At 54.7% G+C, this 18,819-nt stretch overlaps 2 protein-coding genes and 1 non-coding gene across 6 annotated transcripts in view; 2 read left to right on the top strand and 1 right to left on the bottom strand.

Annotated features, from left to right (window-relative positions):
* Positions 1–10,595, bottom strand: part of PTPA (protein phosphatase 2 phosphatase activator) — a 27,748-nt gene extending 17,153 nt beyond the window's left edge. For 2 of the 3 annotated variants that reach the window (XM_007471809.1, XM_007471811.1), the window contains exons 1-3: positions 10,277–10,595; positions 5,643–5,740; positions 3,124–3,210 (exon numbers count right to left, since the gene is read on the bottom strand). In XM_007471809.1, coding sequence (XP_007471871.1) covers positions 3,124–3,210; positions 5,643–5,740; positions 10,277–10,307 — 216 coding nt within the window. In that variant the 5' untranslated portion in view covers positions 10,308–10,595. The remainder of the gene's footprint in view (positions 1–3,123; positions 3,211–5,642; positions 5,741–10,276) is intronic. The other variant, XM_007471810.1, reaches the window with a different exon arrangement.
* Positions 2,775–2,846, top strand: TRNAW-CCA (transfer RNA tryptophan (anticodon CCA)). The gene has a single exon. It is a non-coding gene; the product is annotated as a tRNA-Trp (tRNA).
* Positions 10,596–11,093: 498 nt separating the features above from the next.
* Positions 11,094–18,819, top strand: part of CRAT (carnitine O-acetyltransferase) — a 13,788-nt gene continuing 6,062 nt past the window's right edge. The window contains exons 1-5 of one of the 2 annotated variants that reach the window (XM_007471807.1): positions 11,094–11,236; positions 14,017–14,280; positions 16,764–16,882; positions 18,018–18,071; positions 18,642–18,807. In XM_007471807.1, the coding sequence (XP_007471869.1) occupies positions 11,210–11,236; positions 14,017–14,280; positions 16,764–16,882; positions 18,018–18,071; positions 18,642–18,807 (630 nt within the window). In that variant the 5' untranslated portion in view covers positions 11,094–11,209. Of the gene's footprint in view, positions 11,237–12,827; positions 12,916–14,016; positions 14,281–16,763; positions 16,883–18,017; positions 18,072–18,641; positions 18,808–18,819 lie in introns of those variants that run through there. The other variant, XM_007471808.1, reaches the window with a different exon arrangement.

The raw sequence follows: 18,819 nt of genomic DNA, 5'->3' as shown, positions 1-18,819 counted from the left end.
TCCCTACGCTTGGGGCCTGGGAGAAGAGGAAAGTTATCTGTAAGAGGAGAAAGTTCCCTTTATACCTGGCTGTTGCCAAGGGCCAGGGTGACAAAGAGCTGCGTTGCTGAAATGTGCACTGCCAGAGCCTGGCTTTGTGAAGAACCAGGTCGCCAGGAAGAGCTGATAAGGACAGAGCAAACCTAACTCCATGCAGCAGCTGGGACTTATAAGGGACGGTGCAGTAATCCTGGGCCCAGAAGCACCAGAACAGATGCCCCAGAGAACTGTCTTCTCGGTGAGGCACTGAAGGGGATATAAAGAAGGTGCTTGAAGCCAGCGGGGGCCAGGCCCCGGCTGCTATAGATCAGCTGGGCCAATGAATAATTAAAAGGCTCCTATAGCTCCTCTTTCTGGAGAGGGTTCCTGAAGGCAGGGGCTGCCTCTGTTGTTTGGCTTGTTGTGGGAGAGGGCTGGAGGGGAGCGAGCTGTGGGCTGAAGCCTCTAGGAAGCATGAAGAGTAAGATGAGCCCCCCTCCTCCTCCTTGGACCAAAGCTTCCTTTTCAGATTTCATGGACCAGTAAAATTTTCTCCAAAATCTTACTTGCCAATTTTAAATTCTGCCCTCATTTAAAAAAAATCAAACGGAACAACAACAAAACATAAGCCTCCTATCTACTATCACCTTTATTTTACAAAAATAAAACATTTTAACCCCCAAAGAACAGGACAGACATAATTTCAGAAGGAAGGAGCGCATTCTAAACATGGGTCTAGACGATCTCATACATCGACCTCGCCGGTTCCCCTTGCTGCGGGTGGTCTGGAAGCCGCCCCCAGGCCACTCTGCCCTCCCCCCACCCCCACCCCGCCAGCCGACAGCCTTTGCTTTTAACCCCCCCCCCCCCCCCCCCCGCCAGCCGCCAGCCGCTGCAGCCGCCTCCCCCTGCCTTGAGAGACAGGAGAAGCGGCAGGCAGCGGAGCCACAGCAGCTGGCCAGGCAGGAAGGGAGGCCGCGTGCTGTGTGGTGCCTTCTGCCGCTACAGCCAGCGGGGGGCAGAAGCCGGGAAACCTCTGGAGACCACACGGGCCACCCCTGTCCCCTGAGTGAGAATGAACCCAGCTCAGGAGGAGCCCCAAGTGAAACAACATCAGTGTTACTGGAAATTAAAACTGAAAACCAGCGAACGATAACAATAGCTAATAGTGACAATGCCATCTAGTATGTGCCAGGCTCTGTGCTTAAAAAAAAGAAACCTACATGCGGGATCTCCCCAGGGGCCATGAGTAGGTCTGTGGCTCTTCCCATGAGGAGACAGAAGCGTCAGAGGCGACAAGCCCACGCAGCTCAGAAGTGAGAGGTTATCAAAACCTGATCAGCCAGACTCCAGAACCCAAGCACTTAACCAGGCTGCAATCCTGCCAAAAGAATGGCTTCTGAGCTGAGACGACACCTGGGTGGTATGGACATCAAAGCCTCAGGGGTAATGAAGGGACCTGAGAGGGCTTTGGCAGCTCAGGATCTGCTGAGGTAATTACAACACTGCCCTTTAATTAGGCTTCCCCCACATTCCCCAGCCCACTGAGCACAGCTCAGCGTTCCTTAGCACAGGCTCAAGGAGAGGCCCTCTCTCCCGACCCCCCGCCGTCTGCACCCACAGCCAAAGCCCCAGAGCACTGAGCAGGCCCAAGAGGAACCCAAGAAGTCACTGGTGGGCCAGCTCCCAAGAGACGGCTGTCAATCCCCAGCACAGGCCTGGCTCCCCACAGTGACAGAACAGGACCTTGGCCACCCAGCAGCCAGTTAGGGTCCAGGAGCATGAGGGCTATGCCAGCCTTGCCAAAGGTGGACGGACTGGGCCAGGGCAGGGCCAGGCCTTACCCAACAGACCGAAGCTACGGCTAGAGAGCTGGGTGGACAAGGCACTGAGAGGCTGCTGGGGCCTGGGGTCTGAGATAAGATAAAGCTCAAGGGGACTCTGGGCTGCCTGGGACAGGAACACAGGAGGCCGCTGCAGGCCTGGCACCGGGGCTGGGATGGCATCCAGCAAGGGCCAAGAGCTTGCCTGTGCCTATCAGCCTCCCCACAGCTCTCACCCTCCCTCTACAAACAAGCCGGTCTTTGAAACACAGCCAAAGAGCACCAAGCAGTGTACGCCCTGCAACTCAGCATTTCCACCTCTCGGAATGAATCCTTAGGAAAGAACGCCCACAGGTCTATGTGCGATGGTGTTCAGAGCAGCAATGTTTAGGGAAATAACCTCAAAGTCTAAGCGGGGGACTGTTTAAACCAGCGAGGGCATGGCTCAGGGGGCAGAGTAGCCCTCGGGGCAGGTCTGGGAGACAGTCCCCACGCTGTGAGCAGCAGGCTGCCCTTGGGAGCCGGGGAGGAATGCAGGGCGCGGCCAGCGTTTTTGTTCGTGTTATACAAGTTTCTAGCAGTAATCTCTTTTTTTTTTTTAAGATTTTTTTTGATGTGGACCTTTTTTTTTTTGAGATTTTTTTTGATGTGGGCCTTTTTTTTTTTTTTTTAAGTCTTTATTGAATTTGTCACAATATTGTTTCGTTTTATGTTTCGGTTTTTTGGCCGCGAGGCATGTGGGATCTTAGCTCCCCGACCAGGGATTGAACCCACACTCCCTGCACTAGCAGGTGAAGTCCCAACCACTGGACCGCCAGGGAAGTCCCCTCTAACAGTAATCTCTTCAGTGAGCATATTTACCTCTTTTGTGATCATTTTTAATTTAAAAAGTTACATACAGACACCAGTTGACAAAAATGCAGGCTAGGGAATTCCCTGGTGGTCCAGTGGTTAGGACTCCACGCTTCCAATACTGGGGCCCGGGTTCAATCCCCGGCCGGGGAACTAAGATCCCACAAGCCACACGGTGCGGCCCCAAACAAAAGAACAACAAAATGAAACAAAACAAAAATGCAGGCTATAAAACAGCTTATATACCTTGATCTCAATTTTATAAATACACATCTATTCACAGATTTTTTTTTTTTAATTTGAAAGTAGACACTAAAATGTCAGCTGCACATGTGTCTGGGCGATCTTATTTTCTGCACTGGGCCCACTGTGGGCTCTTGGGAGCTATTTCTGGAAAGACCCTGCTCAGCAGGCTCCTGCCTTTGCCTACCTCAGAGACTCTGTACTCGAAGCTCAGCTTTTTCCCCTTCACACCTTCGTTGAGGGTGAGGATGAATCCGATGTAGTCAGCGTACGCCTGCCAAACAAGAGTGGGGGCGGGACGTGGAGAAGGGTGTCAGAGCCCCACCCTCTACACCCTTGCCAGCCCCCAGCTCCACCCAGTTACCAAAGAGCTCCAAGCTGCCCCCAGCTCCCAATCCGACAGCAGGAGCAGCAGAAAGATGAGGCCAAACACCCAACCCTGATCCTCCATCCGAAACCACTGGCAGGCCAATGGCCACAGTGACACCTGGGCCTCCAACCACAGTCCACTGTGAGCTCACCAACCCCACAAGGTAGACACTATCATTGTCCCCATTTTACAGATGAGGAAACCAAGGCTTCAGGGGAAGTGACTCCTAAGACTAAGATGTCATTAGACGTGGAGCTAGGACCCAGCCAGCCAAACTCCAAAGTAGAGCGGCGAGTACTCCACCATTATACTATACCACCAAGGGTCCATCCCCTGGTAACTTTCCAGATGTTTCCCCCACCAGGCAGGCCAGGTTGTGTACCTGTACTGCAGATGCCCTACTCCCAGGAGATGAAGCTGCTTTCTGCCCATGGCCAGGTCTCCCAGCACACCCATCCCCAGCTTCCAACTGGGCAACCTCTTCCCTATGGGGCTGCAGGTGACAGCCAGCACAGGGCTAAGAAAGCACTGAGGTGCAGGCCCCTGTAGAGGCAGCAAGCAACTTCCTGGCAGCAAAGCAACTTCTGTGTGGTCTTGTTTCTTCTTCATCCCTTTTGCCTCTCACTTTCTTGCTTCCTCTTTATCCAACACTTAAGGATGTCAGGGGGCGGGGAGGTGGGGGTGGGCAGACTTCCCTGGCGGTCCAGTGGTTAAGAATCTGCCTTCCAATGCAGGGGATGCGGGTTCGATCCCTGGTCGGGGAACTAGATCCCTCATGCATGCCACAACTAAGACCCAGTGCAGCCAAAATAAAAAGAAATAAAAAAAAAAACCAGGCAGAGGGCCAGATTAGGCTGCCCACCTACAGCCTAGAGCATAGCAGCTCAACCCATGGGGCTCCAGAGCCAGGCAACCTGGAGACATAAGTCTTTGGACTCTCATCTCGACCACTAACTGTGCCTTGCTAGATGTCTAAATGTCTTCACCTCCTGGCCTCAGTTTTCTCAATTTCAAAATGGAGATGACCTCAGAGTCCCAGGGTTTTTGTGAGGGTTAAATCAGCTGAAGTACCTGGCGCATCATAAACACCCAATGTTCTTTGTAAAACATCTAGGGGAAAGCAAGGAACTAAAGCCACGTTTGGATTCAGACAATCCTGCAGGTTCAGGGAAGAGAAAAGTGGTGGCTCTCAACCCGGGCGAGACGGCTCCCAGGAGACTTCCAACATGTCTGGAGACATTCTTGGTTGTGATAACTGGGAGGAGGGCTGCTACTGGCCTTGAGTGGGTAGCAGCCAAGGCTGTTACTAAACATGCTACAGTGCACAGGACAGCCCCCTACAGCAAAGGATTATCTGCCCCAAGTGTCAACAGTGCTGAGCTTGAGAAACCCTGAGGCAGAGCAACCAAGATGATGAAAGGACTCGAAACCACATCCTTTGAGCAGGTAAAGAACTAAGGCGTTTATCCCGGTGAAGACTTGGGGGAGAAAACAACTCAGAAAAGACACGATAACCATCTCCAGATATTTAAAGGGCAGGCTTGTGAAAGAGGAGCCAGAAAGGCTAGCACAACCCCAGCCCCAACAAGGCCAAGATATGGCTGCGGTAGGGCTCCGGCTCAGCGTAAGCACAGCAGACTCCTCACAGAGAACCTGCCAAGCTTGCCAGGACCCTGGGCCACCCTTCTATACAGGTGACACTCCCCACTCCAGCTGCCCAGACCGGGTGTAGGCAACTGGATGGAGCTGGACGCAAGGCCTTCCCTGAGAACTTGAAATTGGCTTTCTTTTTCTTAGTCCCAGTCTTTCCACAGCCTGTACCAGAAGCTGGGAAGGTACAAGCTGTTGTCTTCTGCCTACCATGAAGACTGAGAAGCGCAGAAAACTGGGATCCCAGTTCCCTGGTGTTTTAGACTCAGCCAGCTCCCTGGCCTAGGTTTCCATGTGGTAACCTCCTCTCCCTGTGATACACTGGCTCCCAGACTTGCTTGCAACCAAGCAACAGAGTGACCCACTCCATCATGTAGGATGTCCAGCCAATACAGTAACACCCAAGGGGCTATGGGTTACAAGAATCTGGAGCAGAACTCTCCATGGTTAGCCTCACCCCAGCCCCCAGAGACCTTCCCACTAAAGCGCCCTGAGTACTGCCCCTGAGGGGGAAGAGACAGCCAGCTCCCCTGTCACCTCTTTCCATAGCTTCTAAACAGCTCTGGCTCCAAAAGCAAGAAGGGTCAGGAGCTCACAGCCCCACTCAGGCCTAGAAAACCACTGTCTTTGAAAAAGCCCAAGTTTCTCATCCAGTTCTGACCCTACAGTGCAGACACCATTGGTACCTGAGAACGCTTCCATTTGCCCATGTCTGGAACAGTGTGGATCTCTTTTTTTGGAATGATGAAGTTCTGAGTGGCTGGAGGGATATCCTCCGAAGAATCTTGACAAAGAAAATGAAAAAGCAATCAGATAAACAGAATCCTTCCCCCCCAACACACACACACACACGCACAGACACACACACACATGCACACACACACCACACACGCACACAGACACACACACCATGCACACGCACACAGACACACACACCACACACACACGCGCACACACAGAGACACACACACCACACACACACACACAGACACACACACACCACACACACAGACACACCACACAGACACACACACACACACACGCACACACACCACGCGCACACACTTTTAAACCAAGACTCCAACACGCAAGCCCTAGCATAAACCACACACGTACTCCCAGGATAAAGTATTGGCTTGTTAAGCCAAACCCACTGGCTTCCTGCCTTTCCTCACTCTGCGAGGAGCTGGGCAACCCTGGCAACCCCCTCAACAACTGACACGCCCAGTGGATCTGCCATGCCCTCTCCTCCTGCTTCCCAAGCAGGCAGAAAGGTTAGAAGAATAAAGCCAAGTTGACCTTTTAGACATAAACAGGCAACTCAAAGAAGAAGGGGGAAAAAAATGGCCAATAAACATTTGAAAAAAATTACCAACATCCCGAATAAGCAAAGAAATGTAAATTAGATGAGACTGCTTTTCTAAATCAGGTTGGCAGATTAAAAACATCTGGCACTGATTGGGGAAGGGGAAACAGGAACTCTCCTGCACTGCTGGTGGGAGTCTTAGATGGCAGAATCTGCTGAGGGGGCAACTCAGCACTGTCTTTTGAAGTAAAAACTGCATACTACACCCATTGAGCCAACAGTAGGAATCAACCCTACAGATGTGCCCACAGAAATAGACAAAGATGTATATAAAAGTGCTTACTGCATCGAAAAAAAATTAGAAACCCAAATATCAATCAATAAGGTGATGGATTAATAATGATATGCCCATAGGATGGAAATCTTCCTAGCTTTCGAAAAGAACAAAATCTAAATTACTGACATGAGAAAAACAGCCTAAACATTAATAAATGAAGAAACAAAACTGCAGTATATTATATACAATATAATCTTACTTTTGTAAAAAAAATTTACATACTAATATAAATAACACATATACCTATTAGCTTATGCATTGGAAAAATCTAAAGGATTAAACACCAAAGTTAATAGCTGTCATCTCTAGGAGGTAGGATTTATAAAGGACTTCCACTTTCTAAACTACATATTACTTTTTTTTTTTTTTTTTTCTTTCTTGCGGTACGCGGGCCTCTCACTGCTGCGGCCTCTCCCGTTGCGGAGCACAGGCTCCGGACGCGCAGGCTCAGCGGCCATGGCTCACGGGCCCAGCCGCTCCGTGGCATGTGGGATCTTCCCGGACCAGGGCACGAACCCGTGTCCCCTGCATCGGCAGCTGGACTCTCAACCACTGCGCCACCAGGGAAGCCCTACATGTTACTATTAAAAACTGACATTGTAGTACTTTTGTAGTCAGAAATAAACTATTTTAAATAGAGTTTCTGTATTTTCAGAAGCTGAGGGAAAGGAAAACACAGGGTAGTTTGTGTATCCCATTTAGCTGAAATTTATGTTTTGCTGCATAAATCCTTTTGTTTGATTATGGGACACTGCTTTCTGAAATCTGAAAAACTCTGAATTCCAAAATACACCTAGTCCCAAAGGTTACGGGCTGGGAGTTGTGGGCCTGACTCTACTCTTGGAGATTTGTCAGATTAGTAAGCTCCCTCCTTTGAAAATGAAAACTCTCAAAAAATAAAAATAATTTTTTAAAAAATAAATAGGGCTTCCCTGGTGGCGCTGGGGTTAAGGATCTGCCTGCCAGTGCGGGGGACATGGGTTCAAGCCCTGGTCCGGGAAGATCCCACATGCCACGGAGCAACTAAGCCCATGTGCCACAACTACTGAGCCTGCGCTCTAGCGCCCGTGAGCCACAACTACTGAGCCCACATGCCTAGAGTCCGTGCTCCACAACAAAGAGAAGCCACCGCAATGAGAAGCCCATGCACCGCAACAAAGAGCAGCCCCCGCTCGCCGCAACTAGAGAAAGCCCATGCGCAGCAATGAAGACCCAACGTAGCCAAAAATAAATAAATTTTTTTTAAAATAAATTTATTAAAAAAGAGTAAATAAATGAAAACGAAAACTCCTCAAGAAGTGTAAAGGACTATCAGTCACTGACAATGTAGTATAAATCTGTTCCATTGCTGTCCTCCTAAAACCTAGCTCACATCAGCTGCATGGAGAAAAGGGAACAAAGACCTAAGTAGGTTCTAGAACATATGACCTTTGGGGGACTAGAGCCTGCCTCGAGAGGCCCTGAGGAAAAGAAAAGTGCCAGGAGACCTGGAGACCTAAGGAGACAGAGAATCTGGGATAAGACCAAGGCAAACCTCTGCCTAATTCAAATTCAACCCAGGGCCCCAAAAACCAGACGGGAAACTCTCTTCCTCCTCCCACCTGTTCTGCAAGTCCTGTTCCCAGAACCTTCAATTGATGACCATACTATTAATAAATTGCTACTTCAAGTAAGAGGCTAAATTAAAAGCTTTGTAGGTCAGGCTGGTGACCTAACCGCACTGTTTTTATGGGAAAATGTGTTCTACATTCCAAATTATCCATTTGCAAATGATCTTTGGGAACAGAGCCCTTTTCTAAATTTGCGAGAACTATTCCCTGAAAGGGACTAGCCTTCCCCACGTTATTTCACAGGGCTGGGCCCTGTTCCCAGCGGAAAGGCTACTTGGAAGTTTTGCGACCAATCACTGATGAAACACACACACACACAACTTGCCAGAACATGCAATCCCAAATCAAAACGACAAGCCTTCAAACTCGAGACTGTGATCAATGAGGTCAGACCCACAGCCTCTCTAGCCTCAGATTATTCCGCCTCTGACAAAGGTGCCATGGGACAGCTGGACCCCCTACAACCCCTCAGTACAAGACGCAGAGTTTTAGAGGTGCTCCTAAAAAATCCCACAGAGTATAATATGTTATCACCTACGATTTGGGAACCTGTCTACATGTTTAACCTGTACCATCTTTGAAAAGGATGACAGTAATCCAGATTTACTGATTACCCCCGCGCCCCATGATTTGCCCACACCATCTACGGAACACACACTACCAGCTCGGTGAGGAAGATACAGTAGCCCCATTTTGAGAGATAAGAAAACAGGCTCACAGAGGCCGCAGCGTGCCAGGTAGAGCCAGGTCTATGTAACTCCAGAACCCAAGGTTTTCATCACTGCACTGTCTGAGTTAAGCAGTTCTTTCCACTGCTCCTAAACATCCCTTGTTTCAAACTTCAAAGAAGGAACACCTCCTGGGAACCTGAATCTTCTCAGCCATAGATAACCTCCCTGAGCCTTCCTCGGTCTCAGTGCACAGGTTCTCCCCCCACACCTCCCAACGCCCATCTTCACAGACACATTCATCTCACTGATAATTATGGTTGCCTTATATATCCTGATGTCATTACCGGAACTCCTAAGGGCACATGCACAGAAGTTTTGTACCAAACAAAATAAATGTCAGGTTTCAAATGCCTTAACAGACCATACCCAGCTCTTTGGGTTTTTGTTGTTGTTGTTGTTGTTGTTTTGTGGCAGGGTGGGGAGTGGAGGGGATGCCTCTTTTGATCTTCAGTTTCTCCCTCCTGAGACCTTCCCAGAGGTCATAAAAGGGGAGACAAGGCAGAAGGAACAGTGAATGGTTTCAAAACATTAGCTGTTTTGAAATAGCTGTTTAGCCAACCTATTTGCACCTCTGACAGAATTTTAAAAGTCCTTCTTAGCTCAAGGGAGGGGAGGGGGAGGGGTCAGCAAACACCCTTCCATTTCCCCACGTTACCGGTCTAAGAGGATCCTTTCCCTCGCACCTCCATCCCGGTTATTTGAGATGCACAGTGTAAATAAAAGTTACAGATGGTGATGCCAGAAAGAAAGTCGTCTCTTTGCACAACCAGCGTTTTTAAATCAGTGGTTTAGAGGACCAAGAGCAGTTTCCCTCGATAACTTCTTAGCCACTGAAACTCCGGAGCCCGGTCTCCAAGGGTAAAAGAGAGCAGGTGATGAGGGGGAGTCAGGGCCGAGGGGTCGAGGCAGGCCCCACGGAGCACCAGCCCCCAGCCCCAGTGCAGGGTCTAATGAAGACAGCAGCCCCCATCCCTGCCTGCTTCCCCGCCAGGTCAAGAGCTGACTTTAGCAGGAGCAGCCCAGCTGTGGAAAAGGCCTCCCCTTCGGGCCACGGGGCTGCCCGCCCGAGCCTCGGGCAACTCAGGCTCCCCAAGTCCTGGCGTTACTCCCCACCCATCGCCCTTTTGCAGTCCCGGGATCCTACCCTCCCTCCAGATCCCCCAGCACTTCTCCCTCAGGGCCCAAGAGCGTTTGTCCCTCGAGTTCCTCCACCTCCGAACCCTCCTGCCCTCGCTGAACACCCCACACACCGCACCCCACACCCCCCACCCCGTCCCCGCCCCCACGCCTGGCACCGCCCCCGACCCCCCACTCCACCGCGGCCCCTCCGCCCTACCTGGCTGCGACCGCCGCTCGCCCTCAGCCATCTTCCTGCCGCCAGGAGCCGGCCTGGATGCCTGCAGTCCCCTGTCACCTTTCACCCCCGCACCCACCCTGCCTTTCCCCGGCCCCACCACGCGCTCAGGGCTTTCCGAAGAGAAATGAGCACCGGCCGACTAGAGCCGAAAACCGAGAATTAGAGTCACCCCAGCGAGGACGCCCGCCATATTGGTGCGGGGCACTCAGGGAGCATGCCCAGCAACGGCCGACTCGCGGCGGCCGCGCTCACCCGGAGGCGGTGGCCATGTTGGTGCGGGGTGCCGGAGAGCATGCGCACCAACGACCGGCTCGCCGCGCGACTCGCCAACCGCCTGCTGGGAGGGCCCTGGGAGCGTGGCCGCCATGCTTTTGCGGGGCGGTCCCCACCTGTCATCTAGTAGCGTGGCTCTGACGCTATCCCTAGGACCAGTAGAAGACATTCCTTTGTCAACATGGTTGTGTTTTCCCACCACTCTGAGAGCAGCGCTCAAGGGCACCGAAAGGACTGAGAGGGGTGCACACCACTGCCTCCAACAGTTTGGACAGCTTATGGAGGTGGGAGAGGGCGAGCTGGACGGCAGCCTCTGCCTTGCTCCCCTTCCGGGGTTCCACCACCTCGCAGGGTCCCCAACCGCTAACTGCGCCCTGGTCCCGCCCCAGGCCCCGCCCCACGCTCTCGGCTAGCCGCTGGGGCCAGCAACTGGCACGAGGCCGAGCCCCAGGAGTCCGCCTACCCCGGGCCGCCTGCCCGGCCCGGTGGGTGGGCGCAGGGCCGCCTCTACCGGCTGGCGGCCGTGACTCGACGACCTTGGCCCGGAGGCTCTAGCGGGAACCCACCCACGGCGGCGGCGCGGACTTTGCCCAGCGCGGGGGACGGAGCGGACCGTGTGTCCGCAGGCGGGCCGCAGAGATGTTGGCCTTCGCTGCCAGGACCGTGGTGAGTGCGGCCGGGAAGCCGGCCTAGCGGGCCTTGGACCGGGCGGGCGGGCCGCAGACCGGGCCAGCAGCGCAGCTACGCCCGAGTGGGAAAACCGGCCGTCAAGGCGCCGCGGCCCGGTGCCTGCAGTCCAGCCTCACCAGCAGCTGCTGGGCCGGGGTCAGCAGGTGCGCTAACTCCGCTTGGCAGAGGGGGAGACTGAGGCTTAAGGTCAGAGGCTAGATCGAAGCCACACTCTGTGGCGCCAAATTCCAAAGACCCGGCAGGCACAGTAAGGACCCTGGCTTCGGGCAGCACCTCCACCTTAGGCCCGGAGCCAAGAAGCGGAGAGACCAGGAGTGTCTCCTCATGGTTATTCTCTGCCTCACACACCTGTCCCACGCTCAGCCTGAGCCATTTCTTCCCTGGCCAGAGCCACGTCTCCAACCCCATCCAGTTGATCACCTTCCCCGGGCTTATCAAATGGCCCCTGAGGTACTGTGTGTGGCCAGAGACACTCCAGTGAGGGCATCAAGCTGGGCTGCTCAGAAAGTCCTCAGAATAGGCAGAAGGCAGCAGGTGGCAGCCCCATGCCCTCCCTCTCCACCAGTCACTCCCCCAACTTGATTAACAAATGCACACCCCCATGCCTCCACCCCTACCTCCAATCTTCCCCGGGGGCAGCTTGGAGCAGGTAGTGCTGCTATCCTGACTTGGATTTCTTTCCTCTCTACTCCAAGCATATCTCTGTTTGTATCTCCCTCTGTCTGGGCCAAGAAGGGTATTCAGACACTGCCAGGCCCAGAGGGCTGAGGTACCCACGCACCATCCCAGAGGCTCTTCCAGATTTTCCAGGACCTCAGAGCTCCATCTCATCCTTGCCACTGCCACCTGAGCTCTGTTCCCATCTCACAGATGGCCTCTGGGTCATCTTCTAGGACCTGCTAAATGGTCTGATCACTTTACTGCCAGGAAAACTGAGGCAAGGGGAGACTTGGCCAGCATCCCCTGGACTCAAATCTAGTCCAATCTCAAAGCCAGCATTCTCCGTTTTGGGTTTTTTTTTTTTTTTTTTTTTTATTTGTCTGCACTGGGTCTTAGTTGCGGCACTTGGACTCTTTAGTTGCAGCATGCACGTGGGATCCAGTTCCCGGACCAGGGATCAAACTCGGGTCCCCTGCATTGGGAACTTGGAGTCCTTTCCACTGCACCACCAGGGAAGTCCCTGGTTTATTTTATTTTATTTTTTTGCGGTACACGGGCCTCTCACTGTTGTGGGCTCTCCCGTTGCGGAGCGCAGGCTCAGCAGCCATAGGCGCACGGGCCCAGCCGCTCTGTGGCATGTGGAATCTTCCCAGACCAGGGCACGAACCCGTGTCCCCTGCATCGGCAGGCAGACTCTCAACCACTGCACAACCAGGGAAGCCCTCTGGTTTATTTTTAATGCCCAAAGGTCTCGTAACCCCCAGCTGAATGAGCCACAACTCAAGAGAACCAGACTTTGGTGGAAGGGTGGCCCAGAAGGGCCCCAAGAGTCTTGGAGGGAAAGGTCCATTTACACTCCCTTCCCAGTGCTCCTTTGCACCAACCCCTATTTTCAGGACTATATTCGGGGTTGTAGTTTAACCTCAGCGGCCAAGCAGTTTCTGTCCTCCAGCCAAGTTGTCCCTCATCAAAAACCCCTGTGCAGATTCTGACAGGCGCATTTTTAAAACCTCTTGGCCTGCCTCGGCATTGGGCCCATCCAGGGAAGAGAGGGAAAAGCTTTCCAGGTTTCCTTGTACTCCAGTGCGCACCAGCAGCCCTCCCACCTGCTCCCCATCCTCCACTTCTGGAAGTTCAGGGGAGTGGAACAGCTGCTCCTGGGACAGCCGTAACCCCAGATGCCACCACAGCTGCTGTAGCCATCGCCACTGCCACCTCTGCCTCCCCCTGAATCTTGACTCTTGTCTTTTCTTTCCAGCCCGGGCAAGTGGCTGCCTCTTGCTAGGTTCTGCTCACCCACTTGGTAGCGCAGTTAGGCTTAGAGATCCAGCCCAAGGCAGACAGACAGGGCTCAGAACCTCAGTCCTGCCATGGAGGACGGGCAGCAGAAAGAGAAGGTATGAAACGGAGCCGCTGCCGCTTGCCTGCCCACTGCTGCCAGCAGCCTCGGACCCTCCTGTCTCTCTTTCTGTCCGCCTCCAGAGTCTCCAGACTCTCCCCCTCTGTCAGCTCTCACCCTCCTTGCCAGGCCACTCAGCTCTCTCTTGGCACAGCGCTGCCCCCATGCCACCCCTGTCCCCACCCCACAGACAGGAAAAAGCCCAAGACCTCGCCCTCACCCAGAGGTACTGTCGTCGTCTGGCCCTATCTGATTTTCTCTTCTTTCCTCCCATGTCTCCACCTGGTAAGGATGGGAGAAAAGGAGGTGGGGACCTCCGGGAGGGAGCGGTCACCTCACTGCTGGCTGGCTCATCATCCCAGAGTGAGAAAGGTGGGGCCCTGTGCATCCAATAGGTGAGAGGTCCCTCTGAGCTCTGCCACCCCCAGTAGGTGCCCTTCATCCTGACTCGGTTCCTCTGAGTGCTGCCAAGATCAGTGGCCACTCCCCACCCTCCTCCATCCCTACTTACATCTCCTGGCTCCTAAGAGGCGGAGACACATCCAGCTGGAGAGCTGGGAAAGCAGGGCAGTCACCACCCAAGAGGCCGTCTCTGACCCCAGGAGTGGGCACAGAAGTGCCCAGGACTTCGGCTTTGGGATTGCCAGGGCCTCCTAGAGCTGGTGCGAGAATGAGCGGGATGTTCTGCTGCCTGCAGGTGAAGCCCCTGGGCTTCCTCAAGCCCTCCTCCGTGATGACGGTTTCCAGTCGCTTTAAGACACACCAGGACTCGCTACCCCGGCTGCCCGTGCCCCCGCTCCAGCAGACCCTGGACCATTATCTCAAGGCGCTGCAGCCCATCGTGAGCGAGGAGGAGTGGGCCCAAACCAAGCAGCTGGTGGAAGAGTTTCAGACCGCGGGGGGCGTAGGGGAGCGCCTGCAGAAGGGGCTGGAGCGCAGGGCCAGGAAGATGGAGAACTGGGTAAGTGAGAAGGCAGGGGCACACCAGTCCCCTTGACTCGCATGCAGGGTTAGGGGAACAGGGCACTCCCCGCCCAGAGACCCTGGGTCGTTGTGAGCATCCCTCCTGTGGCCTGTTGCTGGCTGCACACCCCAGATTTTCCAATACGGGCTGCTCTGGTGCATCCATTTGCACCACGGAGTTTCTTGAGTACTTACTCTGTGCCTGGCACCAGGCAGGGTGCTGGGAGAGCAAGAGGGGCGCCATCAGCGGCCTGCGAGAGCTGACATTCAAGTGGGGCAGGAAGAGGACACGCGAGTGGACGAGGTCCTCTCAGGCAGTGAAGTTCTATAGAAATAAAAAGGACGATGCGAGAGTGAGAGTGGAGAACAGTAGCATCTTCATTCTGAAGGGGCGGGGAGGGCAGGGAGGAGGCAGTGTTGGGTCTGAGACAGACAGAGGGAACAGCACGGGCAAAGGTGGCAACAGCTCGCTAGAGTGGAGTGCAAGGGCGGGGCGGGGCGGGGCCCCCAGAATTTGGCACTTGGACTTGAGCTCAGTGGGAGGGGGCTGTAGGGTGATTATATTGACAGTGACTCATTGTCCTAGTTCTGTGTCTCAGTCTGTCACTAAGGTGTGTTCAGCGTGTGCCCTTGTCTGTGCGCATCTTACACCTCAACGTGAAGTTAGAGAGGACTGCCCTGCTGCTGGGAGGGAAGCAGGGTGGGACAGGGAGCCCGGTGGGGAGAGGGTGGGAAGTCATTTGGTCCAGGGTATATTTCGGTGTCATGGCACTTGCTGATGGGAGTGGGGGGTGGACAGTCCTGTCCTAAAGCAAGTGTGTGGGGGAAGCGAAGGGGGATGTGTTGAGAGAGGGGTGAATGAGGGAGAAGCGGGTGTGTAGGAGAGGACCAGAGCCAGGTCTGGCCCTACAACGTGAGGGGCACTGTGAGGGAGCGGGTGGAAGGGTGGGGGCTGCACAGAGGAGGTGGGAGTCATCAGCTGGTGGAGGGCACAGATGAGCCTTGGAGGGTCAGGGCTTTGGACCCTGGAATCAGGATCTCAGCAAGTCTGAGGCCTGGCAGTTTTCCAACTTTGTTGAGCCCAGAACTACTGTTTCAGACAGAATCTGCTGGCTAAAGGGCTGGGGGCACCACCCCCTCTCCACTCACAGGGCTCTTAAGGGGCTCTACCACTGCCCAGCAGATTCTCACTGAGGGAATGCCCACATCTATAGGATCTCCCCTTGACTCCCGAGCTCGGGTCAGAGGCTCTGAGGTCCTTGGTGGCGTGAGGGCTCCTGGCTAAAGGCCAGCCCAGCCCGGCTGTCCTCAAGGGGAGGGAGTTCCTGTCTGCCCCTCCCTGAACTACAGATGAGGAAACTGAGGCCCAGAGAGATAGATCGAAATCCCAGAGGCACACAGCAGCTCTCCAGGAGGCTCCGAGTTAGACAGGAAGGGCTGGCTGATCAGGGGCTGTGTCTCCAGGTCACAAATCAGCAGACAGCAGTCGCCCACTGGCCTGCTGTGCCACCTGGGCACGTTGCCCTCCTTCACCCCTTGCCAGGGGCCCAAGGCCAGCAGTTTCCCAAGGGGAGTCTGTGTGGTGAAGAGGCACGTCCCAGTGCTATTTAAGATGGGATGCGGAAGCACGGTGGGGCCTGGGTCTCCAGGGATTTAGGGACCTGCCACAAAGAGGCACATTGGGCCTGTGCTTGGGGGAGTGTGTAGTGGGGGCGATGTTGCCATCAGCACCTAAGGTACAAGGGTGGGAGTCACCTGGTTGTCCCAAAACAGGAGCCTTTAGCAGCATGTCCGTGGCTAGTCCCCAGAGATACCCTGCCCTGGGCGGAGGACGGCCAGCCCAGTAGGGATGCAGCATGTGTCACCTACATCTTGTCACTAGTGCAATGATTTGTCTTTACAGTGAGCTCCCTAGATTCCCCCGACCTTGAGATCCAAGTGGGTGTCCATTCCCTAGTATGGCAGCAACAAAACTGAGGCCACAGAGGACCAGGATTCCTGAGGGCTCCTCTGAACCCCGGGCTCCTGCCTACCTGGACAGTGCCTACCTGAGATGGGCAAAAACTCATTCATCAGACTTTCTTTTTATATAGCTTTCTCTGTTTTCCTTTCTATCAGACAGACGTTTTTATTTCTAAAGTATTAAAACCATTGACCTGAAACATGTAAGATAAGGAAAAATGGTTGATATTTTCTGCCTCTGTTCTTCCCCCCACCCCAGGCCTCCTGCCAGTCGTTTTTTTTCTTGGCAGTGTTGCCTGATTTCCCTCGCTAATGCTGATTGGCTCCATCTAACGGGAGGATGATGGGATGCTGCTGGGTTTAAGGGATTGGGCGGGGTCTGGATCTGAGCATTCACTTTGAGAATCTGTGCTCCCTAGAGGGGACAGAGGGTGCCCAGCCAGGTCCACTGGCCCTGGTGGGGAAGGGGCAACCTGGTCCCCACGCACCCCTCCTCACAGGCTCTGGTCCTTCCCCCAGCTGTCCGACTGGTGGCTTAAAACAGCCTATCTCCAGTACCGCCAGCCCCTAGTCATCTATTCCAGCCCTGGTTTGGTGCTGCCCAAGCAAGACTTTGTGGATCGGCAGGGCCAGCTCAGGTGAGTGGCCGAGGCGGGCGTGGGGCTCCAGGCTTCCTGCTGGGAGAGTGGAAGGGCCCCCGGCCCTGTTCGTTATCGTTCATCCCCACAAACAGCCTTAGGAAATAGGGAGCGTCATCCCTGTTTTACAGGTACAGAAACAGGATCAGAGCAGTGAAGGCACCTGCTCAAGATCGCCTTTCAGGATTGGCTGACCCAGACAGGAAGCAGGATCTTCCTGGCTCCAGAGCTTCATAACTGTTAACCACCAAACTGCAGACTAGGTCCCCTCCCTCCCCCTAAACCTGAGGTTAGCCCTCACTCCAGTTCTGGCACTTCACCACTCCTTCCTGCTCTCCTCAGCGGGCCACGGGGGTGACCTTTGTGCACAGTCCCCTTTCCACATTTGGCCGTGTCACTTTGCCTTGGCCTCTGTTCCAGTCCTACCAGGGGTAAAAATACCAGTGACGAGGATCTGCTGCCCAAGGACTAGACACTCAACGGCTATCACTGCTTCTCTTAAAGGGATCAGGGCACCCCAGGAAGGGCCAGGGGTTCAGGCCCAGGAACTCTATCTAGCCAGTGGGCCCCATGTTGGAGGCCAGGAGCACCCCCAGGCTTCGGGCATGGTTGATATGGCCCAGACAGTCCAGGGATGAAGGGCAGGTTGAGCAAGGTGGCCTGGGGGACACAGAGGCCCAGAAACAGGAAGGGATCTAGGAGAGGGGAACACCTCACGCCACTGCCCTCCCATTCACCCTTCCCCTACCCCCACAGTCCTAGGTCCCTCCATAACTGATGCTTCAGAGCAGGGTGACGGCCTTCCAGACTCCAGGCTGTGGATCAGGGCCTCAGGCCCTCTGCGGGTGGAGTCAGAGGGCACTGACTCATAACCCAGCCATAATCATGCTGCTGTTCCTGCCAGGCGCTTGGCTGGTGCATCTCCCTAATCCCTTTCCCTAGAGATTACGTGGGCTGGGACTGGAACGCAGGTTCTGCACTTGAACTCCTTCAGGCTCTCTGTAAGCAGGAGACAGGAGGAAGGCAGTAGGTGGCTTCCCTGGACTAGGGTGCGCCCGTCACCCTGGCGTCTCCGACCCAGGGACCTCCTTCTGGGTGTCCACACAGCCTTCTGATCTCTAACTGGTCCCTCCAGGTTCGCTGCCAAATTAATCGAGGGCGTGTTGGATTTCAAGGCCAGGATTGACCAGTGAGTGGCCCCGCCCCTACCCTGTCTCCTCCCACCTTGACTGCCTACTTACCACAGCCCCTCCAGCTGCCCTACCCTAAGCCGGAGCCCCCTCCCCGCACCCCGCACCCCCTGCCGGGGTGCTGAGCAGGCCCAGAGCTCAGTCGCTTTCACTTCCTGTTGACCCAGCCTCTTTGGGGGCTGGGGAGACAGAGCATGGGGATTGGGACACCTGGGTCCTCCACTCCAGCCACCGTGACCTCCTCCGGGTGGTCCTATTCCAAGAGAGCCCTGGAATTGGCGTCCCCGCCAAAGAGGACCCCGCCCCGCCGGGGTTGACTTGCTGTTCATCTTCCCTGTGGCAAACTGAAGCCCAGAGAGGAGAAGGGAGTTTCCAGGGTGACTCACGAGCAGGGTGGATTTCAGGCCTCCTGACCCAGTCGGGCTCCAACAGGCCCCCCTGTCCCCAACCTCACGCTGAGGGGGCAGGGGGGACACGAAGGGGCCCAACACTGCTTGTGTGAGCCCCACTGCCTGACCAAGCCCGCAGCCATAGCCAGCAGCTCCCTGTGGGTCCCTCTGCCCCTGCAGCGAGACCCTGCCCGTGGAGTACCTGGGGGGAAAGCCGCTGTGCATGAACCAGTACTATCAGATCCTGTCCTCCTGCCGCGTGCCGGGCCCCAAGCAGGATTCGGTCACCAGCTTCAGCAAGACCAAGAAGCCACCCATGCACGTCACCGTGGTGCACAACTACCAAGTGGGTGGGGTG

The sequence above is a fragment of the Lipotes vexillifer genome, unplaced genomic scaffold, assembly GCF_000442215.2.
Source record: "Lipotes vexillifer unplaced genomic scaffold, Lipotes_vexillifer_v1.1 scaffold98, whole genome shotgun sequence".
Lineage (NCBI taxonomy): Eukaryota > Metazoa > Chordata > Mammalia > Artiodactyla > Lipotidae > Lipotes > Lipotes vexillifer.
This window is presented reverse-complemented; position numbering and strand designations above follow the sequence as displayed.